Genomic DNA, 14,740 nt, shown 5'->3' with positions numbered 1-14,740 from the left:
GTAGGCAGATCCTGTAGATCATTGGTTATGAGGATATTTTTAACCCCCCCCCCCCCCCCCCCCCCCCCCCCCCCCCCCCCCCCCCCCCTCTCAACCCCACATCTACCACGGTCACTCCAGCAACTGACTGAAGACTATCTTAATTTTGAGACTGGAAGTGCAAGTCCTTTTGGCCAAGGGGGCTGTCAGGAGGGTGCCAGCGCCAGAAGTAGGAAATGGTGGTTGTTGCAGGTACTTTCTGATGCCCAAGAATGAGGCCTTCATCCTATGTTAGACCTGCACCCTCTTGAAGCCTTCTTCTGGAAGGAAAACTTCAAAAGGGTCACCGTGTCCCAGAGGACATCTCTGTAGGAAACTGGGTTATGTTGCAGAAGTCCCCCACTTTTTGTCTGGTTTTTGATGTAACTTTGACCAAAGTGTACTGGGTTCCTGCTTACCAGGTCTCAAGTGCCAGTGTTCCTCACCCAAAACAAGATCACATTAGGGCACACAAGGCTGAAAAGCACCTCTGCACCCAGACAACCCAGAGCCTCCCAATGTGACCTCCTGGTGCGGCTTTGGACCCTGCCCCATTCTCATCTTAAGTCCTGGAGAACCGACCTGTAAGTCACTGTAAAGTATCCAAATGCAGTGCATGTTTTCTTCCATAGGAGAACATTACTGCACCCAGAAATTGCACTGTCAACTTTTTAGAAATTGCAAAAGTTCAGAACTTGGAGTACTCACCAGATTCCAATGATCTTGGTATTACAATTCATACAAGTCTGTTATTTTTATAAATTGGTGTTGGGTTTCTTTGAGTGCCTCACTTACTGCCTTGGTGTGTGTAAATACATGCTCAGCACTACCCTTTGATGTGCCTAACTGCTCGCCCACACTGCCACAAAATTTGGGGTTTCATTTGTGCCTCTAATTCCTCTGATACTTGCTTGGACTCTCCACAAAGTGTATGTCTTTTTGGTCCATTATATAAAGCGCCAAAGTCCTACAGTGGTGGGATAGAAACTTTGCATGTACTGTACCACTAACAGTATTGTGATACCACTATAGAATCCACAATTAACTTTAGTTACCAAAAATACTCTTTCTACCAGGGCCAAATGTGCCTCCACAGTGTTGGCATGTGGAGTCCCTGTCGTGGACATTTGACAGGAGTCTTTATGGCCGTCCCTCCATACATTCATAAAGATAGGCTCCACCAGCAAAAGTGTTATTGAAGGCAGGTATCTTGTTCTTCAATGCTCTTTCTTGATGACATGGTGTGTGTTCTGGTGTAGCTTCTCTGGTTCAATAACCTGGCATGCATGCCGGTTGAATGGTGCGCGCTCTGTAGCAGATTGCGTAGGAACCTGTGTGTGTGTTTCCCCCCGTGATCAATGACTGTGTTTGAACATAGGTAACGTTAAATGTTACTGTCTCTGCAGAGAATGCCCCAGATGCAAGACTGGAGTTTCAAGACACCCAGAGTGCTCGGTAAGTTCTCACAGTGCACAACAGGAATGTCTTAAGCAGGTTCATAAAACTAATGTGACTGGTGCGCTTAAAAGGGCAAGGGGTGGGGGAGGGGAAATTGAAATCTCCAGGTACGGGATATTAGATTTGGTCTTAACGTCTTTTTACCTAAAGGTATGTAATTTCCAACAGTTAAGCTTGTCGTTACCCACCTACTTCTGGGTAAAAACCATTGCATGTATAATGTTTGAGAAGCATGTGTGCTTGAGCCACTGCTGTCGCTGATTCCCCTCAATACCCTTTCTTCTCGCATTCTATAACTGGATGTTGAGTGGAAACTCATTCTATGAGTATCAGTCTCCAGAAATAAAAGTCTATCTAGCTCTTTCTCCTTGGGTTCCATCTTGTATAAGTTGTGCTCCACAAAGGATGAGATTTCTTTATTTGGGGAATTTTTTGTTGTTGTTGTTGTTGTTGTTGCTCTAGTTACATAACATTTGTGGTGATGCCTGCGTGATTGGAGCTAAGACAGTTAATGAACACAGTGGAAGTCTATGGCAAGTCATCACACTGGTGCTTTTCAAAATGTTTGTTTTTCATTTTAAACAAGGGTTTCAAAACATTCTGGATCACTGTTGGCCTAGACAGTGTCGGACCTCGAGGCCTGTTGGTGTATGGGTTTGGAGGAATTTATTTAGAAGGGCTACAGGTAGGGTACAGCCTGTAGAGCGCACAATGAGGTTGTCCATTTTAAGGCTGGGCCTATTTGCAGTTTGCAGATTGTAATCCAGGTTTGCAGCTGATGAGTAACCTTCCTGTAGTGTGTTGTGCAACTTTTTTTCCAGATGTGCACATCAGTAAAAGTAGATTACAGCCCTTTGCTTTTATCTTCATGTATGGCAGTATTAACTGTGTAATGATTTGTGTTTGCAGGCGGAAGAGTTACAAAAGAGCAGTAGATTCTCTGTATGACGAAGGCTTGGATGGGCAGCATGGTGATGTGGGGCAGTCTCCACCAAGGAAGAAGACTCCATCTCCACCATGTCCCAATAATAAAGTAAGTAGTGAGAAAGTCATCTTTAAATTAACTTGTCTCATTCCGTGAGTATTATTTATAAGTTTTTCTTTCTCCACACAGGTGGTGCGTCCCCCTCCAGCTCACTTGAGAACCTTTTTGCACACTGTACAGAAAAACCAGATGCTTATGAGTACACCAGGCTCGGGCTGTAGCTCTTCTAAAAGCAACATTGTGAAGTCCTTCATTAAGCGAACCACTCCTCTTAAGTCTGATAACAAGGTACAGAACCAATCTCTAAGGCGTATGCCTTAATCACAGTTGCCATTGTTTTTGGGGGTAGCAAATAACTTGCAAAGGGGTCCACGTGCCTCAAGTTCATCGAGGTACAGTCTAATCGAGGTACAGTCTAATCTGGCACAAATTCTCTTGGCATTTAATTTTTGCATTTGATATAAATGCTGTCAAGCAGTGTAATTTAGCTGCTAATCTTCCTTTCCTAGTGTAAGAACCTGTAGCATTCCCTGGGGATATGTGGAATCTCCTCTACAATGCTGAATTTCACCTGTGTGATAAGATTCCACCACCGAAAATGTTATGCCATGTTTGTGGAATCAGAGTAATAGACCTCATAATGTTTGAGCAGACAAGTTCTCGGAGGACCTTAGAAGTAGGATGTGGGTTTTTTCTCCCTACAACCTTAAGGGTAATTTAATGCTGGTGCGTAATTTAGTGCCTACTGTTGGCATCTTGTCGACCACAGTCAAGGCAATAGACTTTGCTGCCCATTTTGGAATTTGGAGCAGGGTTGTGGCAAAGCAGTTGATGTACCAGCCGTGGATCTGATCTGGAAAGTGATGGGCGTGGCTGAGAAAGAAAGACCTCTACTAAATCTTGCCCTTTAAATACCTCTCCATCAATCCCTGGCAAAAGCACTGAGAGGTGTGTGGGGGGCGACACTTCTGAATCCCGGTTTGAACACTGGAGAATTGTTGTCATGGCCTTCTAGAAAAAGACTGTTTTATACTTTACTCATGTGGGGCAAGAGTTTTTTTTTTTTTTTTTTTTTTTTTCCCAAAGTTGCTTTAAACTGAGATGGCATCACCTACCATCAGTAATTTGTTGAACAGTGGCATTTTTATATTGTAAAAGCACTTGCAGCTGAGGCTGGAATGATTGGGGCGGATGAAACTTTGGTAGAACCACTCCTGATATTATTTTTGTGAAGTACATGTTCACTCATGCAGATTGCCTTTAAAGCGGACCTGTCAGTTTGTTTGGGGTGTGGGGAGGTAGGGGAGTGTTTGCAAGAAAACAATAGCTTGAACTGTGTAGTAGTTTGAACTATTTGGGAACCTAGTTAAGGGGAAAATACTTTTTCTGTAGTGAGCACATTCAAAAACATTTTCTCTATAGAAGATATTTGAGTTGTTTACATTTGGTCCCAGTCAGAGTATTGTGAAGCTTATTAATCTGACCATTGAGTGGATGCATATCTTGATCTGCTGGCATGGTGTGGACACCTGTGCTGTTTGCACCTTATATCAGGTCCAGGCAACCCCTATTAGTTAGCGAGACAGTCTCTAGGAAGCCAGGGCACTCTAGTGGTAGCTGTGATGAGCAGCCAAGACTTATCTAGGAGTAGTGTAAAGCACTTGCAATTCCACAGCAGTCACACTGCAACTATCACATGAAAAATCAGTGTTACAATAAATAAAGGTACTTTATCACCGTAACACTGAACTAGATTACTATAGGCAGCCCCCCCCAACTGGAGGTAAGTGCACACTATGTATACACTGTAAGTATTAGGAATTTGCATAGAAAAACAACAAAATAGTGGAATGCAAAGCTGGGTCCCCCTACCTAATGATGTGGAGTAGTTAGAGTTCTCCCAAATCCACTCTGGACCCCAAGAGGTGAGTACTTAGGTGATCCCCCAGCGACAAGGAGAGCAGAGGTAAGTACCTGTTTTTCCCAAAGACTAACAAGGGGACTTTGAAAAGGAAGACTGCAAGACCAGGACCAGTCCAGAGGAACCCAACGGTGGATTCCGAAAGAAGAGGACCTGCAAGAGAAGGGGACGGAGTCCAGTCCACGCAGGAGTGTCCAAGTGGAGCAGGAGCCACTACCCACCCTACTGCGGATCAAGAGCCAGGTTGATGAGAAGATGATCAGCAGTGAAGCACAGGAGCTGCAGAGAGTTCCTTGGAGCTGTGCAGATGTCCCACACTGGTCGCAGATGGTCAGGAGGACCACCAACAAACCTTGGCAACTACAAATCTGGGCATAAGAGGATTTGCAGAGAAGAGGACCAGCAAGATCCAGGGGACTCGACCCTTGGAGGGGAGTCCAGGCTGACCCTCAGTTGGGAGAGTCAACAGAAGCAGCCGTAAACCCCCCAGTCGGCATACCAGGACAAAAGTGTCCCATGTCTCTGGAGCAGCAGAGCAGACTGTCCTTGCAAGAATTAAGTGCTAGAAGTCAGGCTACTTGGATCCTGAAGAACTTTGAGCACGAGTCAACAAGTATGGTTGCTGCAAGAGTCTCATGCACAGGGGTACTGTCCTGCAAAGAGAGGCAAGGGTTCACTGTCTCCCAAGTTGGACAGAGGGCAGAGAGGACCACTCCACATGTGTTGGAGATTCTTCCTGGAGTGGGATGGCAGAAGATCCCAGCAGCCGGACGTTGTTGCCTTAGCTGCGACTACATGCAAGGGAGTGACTCCATCACTCCAAGGGAGATTCCTTCTTGCTTTTTTGGCGCAGCTGAAGTCTTGCCGACCCCGCCTCTGCTGATGCACAGCTGTGGAGCTGTTGCAAGTACTGGAAGGAGCTGAAGAGACAATATTGCAAGACTGGATTGCCTCTGGAGTTACAGGCTTGTCTGGTTGCTGTGATGTCCAGGAGCAGTTCAGTTCCCAGGAGCAGAAGAGGGCGATGCAAATGAGTCCTGGTGGAGTCTTGCATGCCAAATCTGGGTACCCACCCACAGTGGAGTCCCTATATAGCCCTAACAGGGGGCTTGGACACTCTGCAGGTTATCCACATATTGGAGGGGGTAACTGATGTCAGACACCTGTCCTGACCACCCAGATACTCCCAAGGGCCTCTGCTATTCTTGTTTCCAAGATGGCAGAATAAAGTGGCCACCTGAAGGAGCTCTGGGCACCACCCCTGGGGTGGTGATGGCCAGGGGAGTGGTCACTCCACTTACCTTTGTGTGGTTTCGCAGCAGTACAGGAACCGGGGGTCCCTGGACTGGTGCAGACAGGATTATTGAAGAAGGGCACCAAATGTGCCCTTCAAAGCAAGCCTGTGACGTGGGAGGCTTCCTCTCCCCTGCCTTGTAACACCTATTTTCAAGGGAGAGGGTTCTAACCCCCCCACCCCCTCCCTTTCTGCTCCTCTCCCACAGGAAATCCTTTGGTCCGCCTTCCCCTGCTTGAGCTGATCAAGCAGCAGGAGGGCCGAAACTTGTCTGAGGGGTTGCAGCAGAGTGGACTGTGCCCTAAGGGGACCCCAAAGAACCACCTTTAAATTTACCTATGCAGTGCTTTTCCAAGTGGTCCCTGCAGTGGCCCTGCACCAGCTCCAGAGCCCTTCCAACACTGCTTCTGCTGGAACCAGGAGCTTCCCAAACTTCTACAGCTGGCACTGCATGCCCACCAACTACCTCCACCAACTTGCAAAAAAAAGAACTTGGTAAACCAAATGTTTTATTTTTTAATTTGTTTATTATAATGTATTTGTTAAAGGTGATCTTCCATTGATTCCTATGGTGCGTAATTACGCACGAAAACTATTTTTTTATGAAACTTAAAAATTTCATCTCAAAATACTTAACCAATTTTGATAATCTTAAAACGGACTTTAAACATCTGATGTATTTTTTATAAATGGGTCTAGAGTTATTCTTTTGAGTGTGTGTGAGTTGCAAGATTGATGCTGCAAGTACAACAAATGCTTTGCACTTCTCCAAGATTGGCCTTACTGCTTCACCAAGCCACCTTAAAAATTAGAGCATTGGGTGATCTAGTTTTTACCCCTGTAAATCACCTTGTGGTTGCCTAGCCCCCCCTGCCCCGTGTACCTAGCACTGCACACTACATAGAAGTCCAGCCTCCTACAACCTCACTGAATGCAAACCCTTGAAACCAGTTTCTAGCTCGAAAGAGACTCAGACTTGGAAGGGATTAAGAAGCATCAGAGAAAAATGGCTCGATCCTAAACCCCAGTGTTTACTTAAAAAAAAAAAAAAATCCAAAGTGGCTCGACAATGATGCCAACAGTAGCTTTGATGTCAAAAGAAAAATACGAATGCAGAACTCTAGTCTAGCAGAAATCTCTGGGGGTGGAGAAAAAGAGGTGCATCAAGACTGAACTGGAAGCCCTTGTCTTAAATGTTTTACAGAAATACAGAAACAGCAATTTGAAAAACAGTTTGTAGAGGTGCACCACTAGGAGTAAGAATCCTCACAGACCAACTCATTGAAGAGTGTCAGGACATCCAATCAGACTGGCCAGTTGAACTAAATAGACTCCTACACATCTAGACCTTTGCCACCAGTTGGCATTAGTTTATATAATCTGGTCATTAGAACGGCAACTGTACCAGCCTGCCACTTTTGGATGAGTTTCTGACCACATGGGGTGGGTGCCTTTGTGCACTCTGTGGTCCGAAACAAAGCCTGTCCTGGGTGGAGGTGCAAGAACTGGAACACCTGGTGGTGAGCTTCAAAGGCTCCAGCTTGGTTTTACAGTGCCCTCCAGCCAGTGGAGAAGCCTGGCCACCCACCAGACGAGTCCCCACCTTGGCGGCAAGTCCAGAGGGATAATGAGAGAAACAAGGCGTCGTCACCTCCTCAGCCAGGACCACCTGAAGTTGTCCAGAGCTGAAGTGATCTCCCCTCTCCCCCCCCCCCCCCCCCCCCCCCCCCCCTGAGAAATCCTCCATCTTGCTTTGGAGGACTAGGACCAATAGGGATGTGCCCCGCCCCCCACCCCCCGCCCCAGAGGGAGTGGGCAGAAGGAGGGTGTAACCACACTCTGGGACAGCGGACCTGACCAAGATTAAAAAGAAACCATCTTCAAAGGGACTCCCACCTAACTCCAGAACAGTGAGTCCAAACGACTCTGCACCAGAAGCCCCTGGCACGTGTCCAGAGGAACCAAACGACCAGAGAGGACACCCAGGTGACGGCGACCAAGTGCCCACCTTGGGTTGGCCTCTCCACCCCTCCACGACGACGCCTGCAAAGTGAATCCCAAGGACCACCTGACCGCGACTTCACGGGACGTAGATATCAGCCGCTTGGAGAAGCACTGCACCCGTAGCCCTCAGGCCCGAGAGAAACAGATCACTGGTGCAGCAACAACCAACAGGCGGCCCTCATCCTTGCCTAGTCGGTGGCTTGCCTGAGAAGCCCCCCTGTGCCCAAGGGACTCCTGGGTCCCTCCGTAGAGTTCTATTGAGAACCCAACGCCCTGTTTGCACACTGCACCCAGCCGCCCCTGAGGGTGTGATTGTTGCCCTCTGACAACACAGGTACTAACCTGCAAGCAGACCAGAACTGGAGTACCCCCTGTCTCCGTAGGGGTCCCCGCTATTTTGGCTCCTGTTTGACAGCTGCACCTAACCGCCCCTGTTTCTGGTGCTGGGTATTTGGGGGTTATCTTGAACCCCCCCAACGGTGGGCTACCTATGCCCAGAAGAGTGAACCCGTAAGTTTGTTCCTTAACTCAAAAACTGTACTTTACTTACCTCCCCGGGAACTGTCAAATTGCATTGTGTCCACTTTCAAAAAAATCTTTTGGCCATTTTTATGAAAACTGTGTACATTGTTGATTCCATTCAAAGTTCTAAGTATTACTGTGCAAAGTACCTTTTATTTAATGTACTTGCCTGCTAAATGAATCTTGTGGTTCTAGAAATACATTTAACAAAACAATATTTTTCTATATAAAAACCTATTGGTCTGGAGTGGTCATTGTGTGTTTTTACTTAGTGCTTGTGTGTGTGTGTACAACAAATACTTACACTACTCTCTGATAAGCTGAACTGCTTGACCACACTACCATAAATAGAGCATTAGTATTATCTATTATTGCCTCGGTCAAGCCTCTTGGGGAACCCCTGGACTCTATGCACACTGTATCTAATTTATTTATACAGTATATACAAAGCCAGCTTCCTACACTGTTACCAGATCAAGATGAACCAATTTCTCCCCATGCGTCCAAGACCAGGGAAAAGGGTTTTAAAGAGCCAGCTGTAGCTAAAGCCATAACCCAGAGTGTAGAAAACTAAGTTTATAACCTAAGAGCCTGTTTGCATCAGGGCAACATGCTAGCTAACTCCCTAATACTGATAACAGCCAGCAGAGGAGCAAACAACCCAACGTCAACAAGTCTGTCAAACACTGCACCATCCTTTCTTCCCCATACAAGGAAAGTATGAGGGTGAACTTGGTGGTGAGAAACGTGGAGATCAGCAGTATCCCAATCACTTATAGCAAATTCAAACCCCTTGCTAAAGTGTCACACCCTTCAACAGTGGGATGAAATGGAAGAACACCTATAAAGCCTTCCAGAAGAGTTCAAGAAGGTAAACAGTGTGATGCAGGAGGATAAGACAATTACTAGCACATGCATCAATCCTGCAAGATGCAGCAGACGTGGACAGAAGGCACTTATGCACTGCTACCACACTTTTCAGGGATGTTTGGCTTGGAATTGTCATATTGAAACGAGTTATAATCTGCAGCTGTCAACTTACCCTTCACAGAAACTGCCTCTTTAGAGGAACAGTTGAAGTGCTACAGTGCATTAAGAAAAATAAGACCGCCGAAGCCATGAGAGCCTATTATAATGGAAAAGGCCACTCCAAGCAGGCATAGGAGAAATAAAACGGTCACCCACAAGGGGAGGCATGCAGCCAAACGCCACACATGCAGCTTTCAGCTAGCCAACTACTGCTGCAACAATAAGACCTCTATGGCAATATGACTCCAGATCAAGACAACCTTTTTGTGGTTGAGGAAGAGAAGGCACACAAGACTCTAGGGAGCACACCTCTTGACATGTCCTCAGTAGGAGGAAGGATCACAGAGTTAGTTCCAAGAAGAATTGGGAAAGATTACATCTGACAAATGGATAGTAAATATAAGACATGGTTATATCATAATTGATAACTTCTCACAATATACCATCAAAGAAAAAAATGAGGGAGGAACACCACCACCTTGAACAGGAAGCAAAACACTTGTTAAGCAAGGGAGGTATAGAGCTTGTACCACTGAAGGAAAGAAACCTGGGGGGATCTGAGGACAACAAATCAATTAAAACTCAAAATTTTAAGGTGACAACCTTGCAAGAATGCATCCCATTTATAGGGAAAGAAGACACTTGACAACCAAGATCTCCGACTCTTACCAGTACTCATCTTTGAACAGATCACAAAGTTCTCTGATTCAAGAAACACTACCAATTCAAGGTTTTACCATTTGCAGTAACATCACTTCCAGTATCATCAACATTTTTAGATGTGATAGCAGCACATCTCCGGTGAAAGGGAATACACATGTAACCATATCTGGACAACTGGCTAGAACGTTCAAACCTTGCAAGAACAAAATAGGCAAGGGCATGAAGGCCCTGCACAACCTGAGATTTTCCATTCATTTCGAAAAATGAAATACAGCAAATGGACAGAAGAGATTTCTGGACGCAACCCTAAATTCCGATGACCAGGGCTTTTCCAGTGCATGTCCTCTGTCTCTCTCCCCCCCCCCCCCCCCCCCCCCCCCCCCCGGCCTTACAAAGTGTGTTTATAATGGGCTAATCGTTGATTGGCATATTTAACTTGACCATCGGCCCATAGTAAATGGTACAAGTGGTACCAAGGGATAGTAAGTTTAAATGTCACTAGTGGTCTGCAGCATCTAATTGTGCATTACCATAGTGACAAGTTTAAAAAAAAAAAAAAGGCTCTAGGTCTGCCTTTGCAATTTTTAAACTGACAAACTCAACGTGGCAACAGAATCTAAGACAGACCTTAGTATCCCAGAAGGCAGGGTGCCTGATATTGAAAAAGAGTTAAAACTTTACCTACCCTGACAGTGAAAACCGTCAATTTGTCATTTTCACTGTAGCAGTGGCCTCATTGGCTAAAATGGAGTTACACTAACCTATGTGCTAATTTCCATTTCATTCCCCCCATTCTTAATGCTGGAATTTGCATCCGTGGCATCCTGAACAGCCCTTGCATCACTACTGGACTGGTGGAAAGAGGACTGTTCTGTGCTCCCAGCGAAGAGTGGCTGCACCAAGAGCAACTACACTTGGTGAACTCAACAGGCTGGCAGATATTGACTCTGCTCCCTCGTGGAAGAAGAGCTCCACTTGTGAATAGGAATTCTGCCTGCTGCTCCCAGGGCCCAGCCAAGAGAATACACCAAAGACTGGACTGTATCTGATGAACCCAAGGGACTGAAATGGAGGGGTGTCCCTGCAGTGGTCACTTATAGAAAAGAGATCCACTAGTGCTAGGACAGAAGTGAGGCCATGGCTTAGGTAACTAGCCCTCAATTCAGTATAGGGGGCACAAAAGCTGAAAAAAGCCTGTACTTCTGAGCGTGCAGCAGCCCAGGATCACCTGCTGGAAGACAGTTCTGACCCACTTGAGGTGTCCACAAGTCTGCGGGACCTGTGGCTGTCGTTGAACGATGCCTTGGTCCTTTTGAAAGAAAGCAACACACTCCAATGAGCAGTTGCTGTAGTTGAAGATCACTGGCAACTAGATCTGCACTGGACTCCACTTATTGTTGGAGATGGTCCAGAGGCTGGCAACGACCCCAGAGTGAGCCTGTGAATCTCTACTGTATAGCTTCAACAGCTCCATCCTCCTTAGCGTCCCCCGCTTCCTGCATTCACAGCATCAGTAACACCTCTTTATAGCGATTCCAACAAAGAGGAAGTCTTCTAAGAAGACACTGGGACTGCTGCACCTGACAGGTAACTGTCTGCCTGGATCTAAATGGTCCCCGAGACTGGCTCCCCGACCTGTTGTGGCCTGCCCAAAAGAGATTAGATCTAGCCCTTTGACTGGAACTGCCATTACGATTTTATTGGAACTCCAAAGAATTTACCTTTTTTTTTTTTTTTTTTTTTTTTTTTTTTTTTTTTTGTTCAAGAAAAAAAATCTTTCTGGTTCCTCTTGAAGATTTGTTGTTTTAGTGACTATTACGCTAAATATGATATATTATTTATTTATTTTTGTTCTCAGCTAGACTGGGTATTTGCTAACTTGAAGAGATTTTGTGTGCAATCTGTGGGCTTCAGCCCACCAATAGGCTTAATATTTGGTCACTCCATCGATGTTACATAGTGTGTCCCTATTTGTCCATGGCATGCATGTGTCATGTCTAGTCTTGTGTTTAGCTGTTCCCCAGAGCATGGACCAAGTACTTGTGACCATCCCCTGCCCCCTGATGTTAGGAACTACTTTTTTCTTTGTGACATTTATCTTGTTCTAAATATTGCAGAGCAACGTTGTTTCTCATTTCTGAAATTAGGCAGTAACGGATAATCGTACACTATACCCCCAGTACATCCCACCTCTCCCCCACCCCAATCCATCCCACTCCAATCCTACCAACCCACCCCAATCTAATTTGCCCCACTCTAGTTCGCCTCACTCCAATCTGAAAGAATCTGCCTGCCCCAGTCCAAAACAATCTGCCTATCTCCGATCCACCCCACTCCCATCAAGTCCACTGCTACCCGATCAACCTCACTCCAGTCCAATCCACCCACACCTCCCCCATCCACTTTAATTGACCCCACCCCACCCCACCCTACTACAATTCAGTCCACCCTGACCCACTCAGTCCAATTCAATCCATTCTGGTTCACCCCCTTTACACTACCCCAGCGCGTCCCACTCTAGCCCTACTTTAACCGACCCGCTGTACGCCAGCCCGGCCCACTCTACCCACCCCTGGCCTACTCTACCCCCTGCCAATAACATTTAGCCTTGCTGAACAGCAGCTGCACTGGTGTACAACATGGAAAAACACATTGCTAATGCTAATAGCTCTTGTATAGGCGAGACCTGTTGTCTTTGCCAATGCTTGTTTAAATGGGTTTGAGCCATGCTGAACAGCAGCCGTGGTGCTATTCGGCATGGCTAAAAGATGGACGACGCCAATAGCTATATGGTTGCGAAGACCTATTGGCTTTGCCAATGCTTGTTTTAAATTTGTATTTTGGTCTTGTGCGTTATCTTTTTTGGTGCTTCAAAATGCTTTACACTTGTTCCTTTTGACTAGGTTTGACTGCTCTCACAGCTGCTCAGGACTGAGTTAAAGGTTTGGCTACACTGTGCCCACTAGAGATTGACATTTACATGCTAAGGTCTCACAACTACACTACAATCTTCTTTTCTACACTCTGCCACCACGAGGTTCCATTTCATTTTTCTTCATTTCTAAAGAAGTTGTTCTCCATCTCATTTACCTGCTATATGTAGTGCTTTCCAGAATATTTTTAGTATTCTGGAGAGTAATTCAAAGCTTATGAAATGTTTACTCCTTTGAACCAGAGTTGCAGGAAAGTAACTTTTCTTCATGCACTGCAAGTTGACATTTTGGTTTTTGCTACCTGCTGATGGTGAATGCTAAGTCGAGTGTTAATCTCTTTATTTTGCTCTCTGTGGTCCCCAGCTGTAGAAAATTTGCTTTGGATTTCAAATGAGGTGAACTGGTAGCACCACCTTAAAGTCTGAATTTGAAGAATACAAAAATTGAGGGATAAAATACTTTCATTTCAGCCACTGATAATTAATTACTCGTACCGCATTTCAGTTGCTTAACCTTTTTTTTTTTTCTCGGTCCCCCATGCCCCTTCAGATTAGATGGGGCTTCGGTAATTACCACTGAGTGACATTAATTCAAGCATTTCAATCCATCACTTTATTGTATTTTTCGGTCAGAAGCTAGGGTCAGGAACTCTCGGTCCCTTCTAACATGGTTACAAAGCCGATAGGTTACTGTCCCGGAAAGACCTACAAATGTTGTATGAGATTTAGGCGACTTCCCAGCGCTTTACATTTCAGATGTGGGCAAAAGTACTAAAGCAAAAATCCTCTCGCAAACACTTCTCACCAATTCGATTGCTCCTGCTTAGAGTGAATGCCTAATTACAAGGGCAGTCTGCTGCTTCAACCTTTATATTAACTGCCCTATTATGTAGTCTTTGCTGCTGTTCCAGAATGTTAAATAATGTTCTAGTTGCTGTAGCCGTCACTTTTCTTCGCTCTGTTTCTTGCTACAGTCAGTTTTGAAGATGGCATCTTTTGCTCTGGTTTGCCTTCCTATGCCTATTTTGGTACAGTGAAGACAATTGTGTACAGAGTAGAAGAAATTGTTGTGTATTATGTGCTTCTCTCCGGCTTGGTAATTATTTGCCTGTTTTTTTCGCCCCTCTCTTTTTTTCTTTCTTGCACAGAGCGATTTTGTTGTAAGTATTATTCTTGTTTTTTGCTGTGTTATGGTCCATGGGCGGTGAGGGAGCTGTAGTAGAGATTAGAACCATGCTGTGTAGATTAAGTAATCTGCTTTTTCCCCTTTATTCCTGCACAGAGTGATGTAAGTATTGCTCTAAGCACCCCCTTAGTTTTGGCACATATACATTGGCACCCTCTTGAAATGTTCCTTTTTCTATTCTTGTAACATCTCCCATTTGCACCTCTGTTCCCTGCATGCTTCACTTCTCATCTGAACACTTAGGTTTCTGTAAACCAGGTGTAGCGTGTCTCAGGTTTATTGCGATGGTGAATAATTTAGGAATCTCACTGAGCCAGGGTTTCAAGTTGGTGAGAGGGCTCTCCCTTTGGGTTTGAGGAACTAACCAAATGGGTCATGTTTATACTTAAAATGTGAGTGGTACCGTTAGAGTGCAATGTGTTTAACTATTCTTGATAGTGTTAATCTGTTTCATACTTCTGCACACTGTATGGTGAGGTGTTTGTGTATTTCGGGGAAGTCCCCTTTAATGTTTTATTCTTGGTCCAACTCAGGAAAGGGAGCGGCAGAGGTTGGAAAATCTGCGCAAGAAGCAAGAGGCCGAGATCCAGCGGAAGCTTAAAATGGAAGAGGAGAAGAAAAGAAAGTTGGAAGAGCTTAAACTGTAAGTCCATCACTTCTGTCGCCAAAAGACTTTCTTGTTTTGTAACAGTTGACTTTTCTAACGTCTGTCAGTTTCCTTTTGTGTC

General features: G+C 45.4%; 1 protein-coding gene across 2 annotated transcripts in view; it reads left to right on the top strand.

Annotated features, from left to right (window-relative positions):
• INCENP (inner centromere protein) overlaps positions 1-14,740 on the top strand; it is an 88,380-nt gene that overhangs the window by 23,125 nt on the left and 50,515 nt on the right. The window contains exons 8-12 of one of the 2 annotated variants that reach the window (XM_069223216.1): positions 1,425-1,473; positions 2,386-2,509; positions 2,591-2,749; positions 13,975-13,986; positions 14,546-14,655. In XM_069223216.1, the coding sequence (XP_069079317.1) occupies positions 1,425-1,473; positions 2,386-2,509; positions 2,591-2,749; positions 13,975-13,986; positions 14,546-14,655 (454 nt within the window). The remainder of the gene's footprint in view (positions 1-1,424; positions 1,474-2,385; positions 2,510-2,590; positions 2,750-13,974; positions 13,987-14,545; positions 14,656-14,740) is intronic. The other variant, XM_069223217.1, reaches the window with a different exon arrangement.

The sequence above is a fragment of the Pleurodeles waltl genome, chromosome 3_1 (assembly GCF_031143425.1).
Source record: "Pleurodeles waltl isolate 20211129_DDA chromosome 3_1, aPleWal1.hap1.20221129, whole genome shotgun sequence".
Taxonomy (NCBI): Eukaryota; Metazoa; Chordata; class Amphibia; order Caudata; family Salamandridae; genus Pleurodeles; species Pleurodeles waltl.
Note: the sequence above shows the minus strand (reverse complement) of the source record. Positions and strands in the feature narration are given on the sequence as shown.